Source organism: Papilio polytes, unplaced genomic scaffold (genome assembly GCF_000836215.1).
Source record: "Papilio polytes unplaced genomic scaffold, Ppol_1.0 DF824493.1, whole genome shotgun sequence".
Classification (NCBI taxonomy): domain Eukaryota; kingdom Metazoa; phylum Arthropoda; class Insecta; order Lepidoptera; family Papilionidae; genus Papilio; species Papilio polytes.
In genome coordinates, this window is record NW_013524711.1 from 34,521 (window position 1) to 38,039 (window position 3,519).

General features: G+C 35.6%; 1 protein-coding gene across 1 annotated transcript in view; it reads right to left on the reverse strand.

Annotated features, from left to right (window-relative positions):
- Positions 1–3,048: 3,048 nt before the first annotated feature.
- LOC106108015 (Kv channel-interacting protein 4-like) overlaps positions 3,049–3,519 on the reverse strand; it is a 35,609-nt gene continuing 35,138 nt past the window's right edge. Inside the window, exon 6 of the mRNA XM_013292418.1 lies at positions 3,049–3,123. Within this exon, the coding sequence (XP_013147872.1) occupies positions 3,049–3,123 (75 nt within the window). The remainder of the gene's footprint in view (positions 3,124–3,519) is intronic.

Sequence of the window (3,519 nt, forward strand, 5' to 3'; positions counted from 1 at the left end):
AGAGGATAGTCTGGTACACATAGGTTAACTGCTTTTTTTAATTCCACACGGACGGAGTTGTGGGCGAAAGCTAGTAATATAATAATATTTAGAAAGATGGATAGCGTTATTACGTATCAAAATTAATTCAATTCTACTCTATTATATTTATTGAGTTTTTTTTATAATATAAGGTGGCAAACGAACTAGCGGCCACCTGAATCCACCGAAATGGAAATTGACCGCTGCCCATAAACATCCGCAATTGCATATGAGTTGCCTTCCCTAAATTGACAAAGGAGGAGACACACATGAAAGGATATTTCCCCTTTCTATGCGTCTGCTCTATCGTCAAATTCACTTTTCCTTCCCATCCTTTCCTCTTAAGAAAAGGGTGGAAGGGGAAAGTGACTAAAATTAGGCCTCCGGCACCACCCTCATCAGACGAAACGCGGAGCAACCACTTCACTGTTTTCTGTGTGGTCGTGGTATTACACCGGGCGAGCCGACCCATTCGTGTGAAGATGTTAAAGCGGGCTCTACCACTGTTGAAAATGCCTACAAACCGTAGACCCACATAGAAAACTAAAGGACAAGTAATAAAGTTTGTCATTCTCTTCGGAGTGGGATTTTTACTATTACTTCCCCTTGATTTAGAAAAGACTAGACTAGACCATGAGCTGACGCCCAGACTTCGGTCTTCCGCTACATTTCCTAACCATCATAATGACATGAAGTGCTATTTTAAGGGACAATGAAATAAAACAAATAATTAACTTGAAATAGAAGAATTTATTGATCAATAGTAAACAGTAAATAGAATTCTCACGCCTCAGATGGCCCCAAATGGACCCAGTTCTGCCAAACTCTAGCGAGTACTTACGCAGGGTTACCTTTTAAAATTCACAAATTATTTCCTATAATAAAAAGAATTTGAAAAATACGACAACCTTATAAATATGAGATAATGCTTAAATTTAATAGGCACAAAGTTATTTTCAAAGTAATTAATATTAAATGAATTAAATTTTAAATTGATAATTACGTAGATTCTAACTTCCATACTATTTCTGTTTTATTTGATAACTGAAGAGTGCTGTTTACTTCAAACATGTGTAGTCAGTTATAGAGGTCCTAGCACGAAATTTTTCTAGAAATTGTTCGTAGTAAGTAATACTTGCAGGTATATTTTCGTGCTAGATCCCCAGTCTGATTGTTCACTTAAAGCTTAAGTCGTGAAAGCTTTCAAGTTATTTACTTAGCTACTTCTAAATTATATATTTTTTTTCACCAATAGAGATTCAATGTTTTTTTTTATTAATACCTTAAATTTTCTCGTACCTTTTTTTAATGTTTTAAAATAACTCATGAATGTAATGTATTTTTTTTGTTTTTTTTTGTGTAGACATTAAAAGAATTATAATGAAGTATTGGGGAAGGAATTGGCTCCTGTGACATAGGGCAACCTACTACAGGAGCAAATACTTTCGTGAAATGTATGCAAAAGAGACAATAAATGAAAAATGAATTATTATTATTTATTGCTTGGTAGACATTTTTTAAATTCTATTTGCATCAGCATAGAAGAGAACAGTATTCTAGAGAAGAGAAGAAGAGAAGTCAATGCTTAGTTCTTTAACACATAGAAACAACGAGCGTTAAATCCTTAGAGCACACACTTTGGACTTAATTATCGCACAACTATTTCACGATTATCGATTGTTTTCAAATTCAACTGTTTAGTTGCACAACTAAAAATTAAGCTCCAATTTTTTTTTTATAACATAAGATGGCAAACGAGCAAGCGGCAACCTGAATCCCCCAAAATGGCGAAGCGACTGCCCATAGACATCTGTAATTGCAGATGCGTCGCCTACCCTTATCCGACGGAGGAGGAGACGCATAAAGAGGATATTGCCTCTACCTATGCATCTCCTCCGTCAAATCCACTTCCCCTTCCCATTCTCTCATAAAATAAGGGTGGTAAACAGAAAGAGACTTAAATTAGGCCTCCGGCACCACACTCATCAGACGAAACACGGAATTGCTTCCATTTGACGCCTGTCTGTGTGGTCGTGGTATTGGGGGCGAGCACTGCAGTGCTAAGATGTTAAAGCGGGCACTACCACTGTTATCCATATAAGGTAATATGCAAAGCGAGTTGTGCGATAGTTCAGTCAAAGGTGTTCTCTAAAGACGCTGGATTTCCATTACTTGGATATACTAAAATATAGCAAGATATTACTATGTTCGATGAAAAATCGAGCGTTGAAGTAACTATTGCTTAAGATAATTTAATCCATCAAAAGTATTTAGTGCTATGTTTTAAAACTAGCTGTTTGTTGCTATTTCTTTGGGATTGATTTAAAAAAAATGTTCCATGTCATTCCCGCGTATAAGAGCTACCTTCCAGTCAAAGTCCCGTCAAAATCGGTACTACCGTTTCTGAAAAAACTTGGAACATGTGACAGACGATTTTTTTAAATCGGTGTTTTGTTTTAATTTTAGACATGACTTTTTTCTATACAGACACTTCGAATTTACTGTATTTATATCAGAAGAATATTTATTTTAGCTACTTCCTAACATTAAAATTGGCACATGCTTTTATTAAAATTTCTATTTTCATTGTAATTGTACACCCGTTATATACGCTATATAACTGACAGTTTCAACTGATCAGTTATTGCATATAAAGGGTTTAAAATCTAGTGTGGGTTTAAATGTTAAAATGATACTTTTGGAAAATTTTCGTGCTAGACCCTCCAGCTTCTGCAACAAACATTGTTTGTTTGTAATTGTACTAGTTAGACTATTAACTGAATTCCTTTATTTTATTTATTTGATAAGTTCTACAGAGGGTCTATTAAGCAGATTTGCGAAACAATAGAAGAGAAATTCGTAACGTTTCGACAAAATTTTATATGAAATTTCTTGCTGACCATCGATGAGTTTACGAAAGTTTCTCACAAATATTCGTGATAACCCTCAGATAATTCGTAAGATCAGTTGAGCGAGATGTAGATAGAAATTGATCCCTACAAGTGTAACAATAAGGTGCAGTTTAGTTCACCGCGTCTTCTGAGTGGAGGATGAACGTCGGCCGCGTCGCTTGGCTTTGCGAGGAGCGACCTCCTCCGTCATCTGGAATGATAGAGTAGAAGACATTGCTGTCTCAATTAATACAATAAAAAAGAAAAGGACAGAAAGATTGTGTAGCATAGAGTACTCTATATGGGTTACCACAGTATGGGTAGCTCTGAGATTAACGGCAGTTTTCTTAAAGACGTTAAAATTTTAACGGAATATAGAGGTTAGGAGTGACCTTATCTGTTGCATATTTAAATAACTTTTTAGTATAAAGACATAATTAACAGGTTAATAATGTGTGGACGTTCGTAAGAATAAACAAGTTGACAGTCTTCAAGTAAGAACTAATCGCGGTTAGTTACATTTTCGGCCACACGCAGCGCTTGTGTGACAATATTTCTGTCTCTGTCCCTTTAAAGAGGATAATGTTGGCAATACAGTTATCATAGA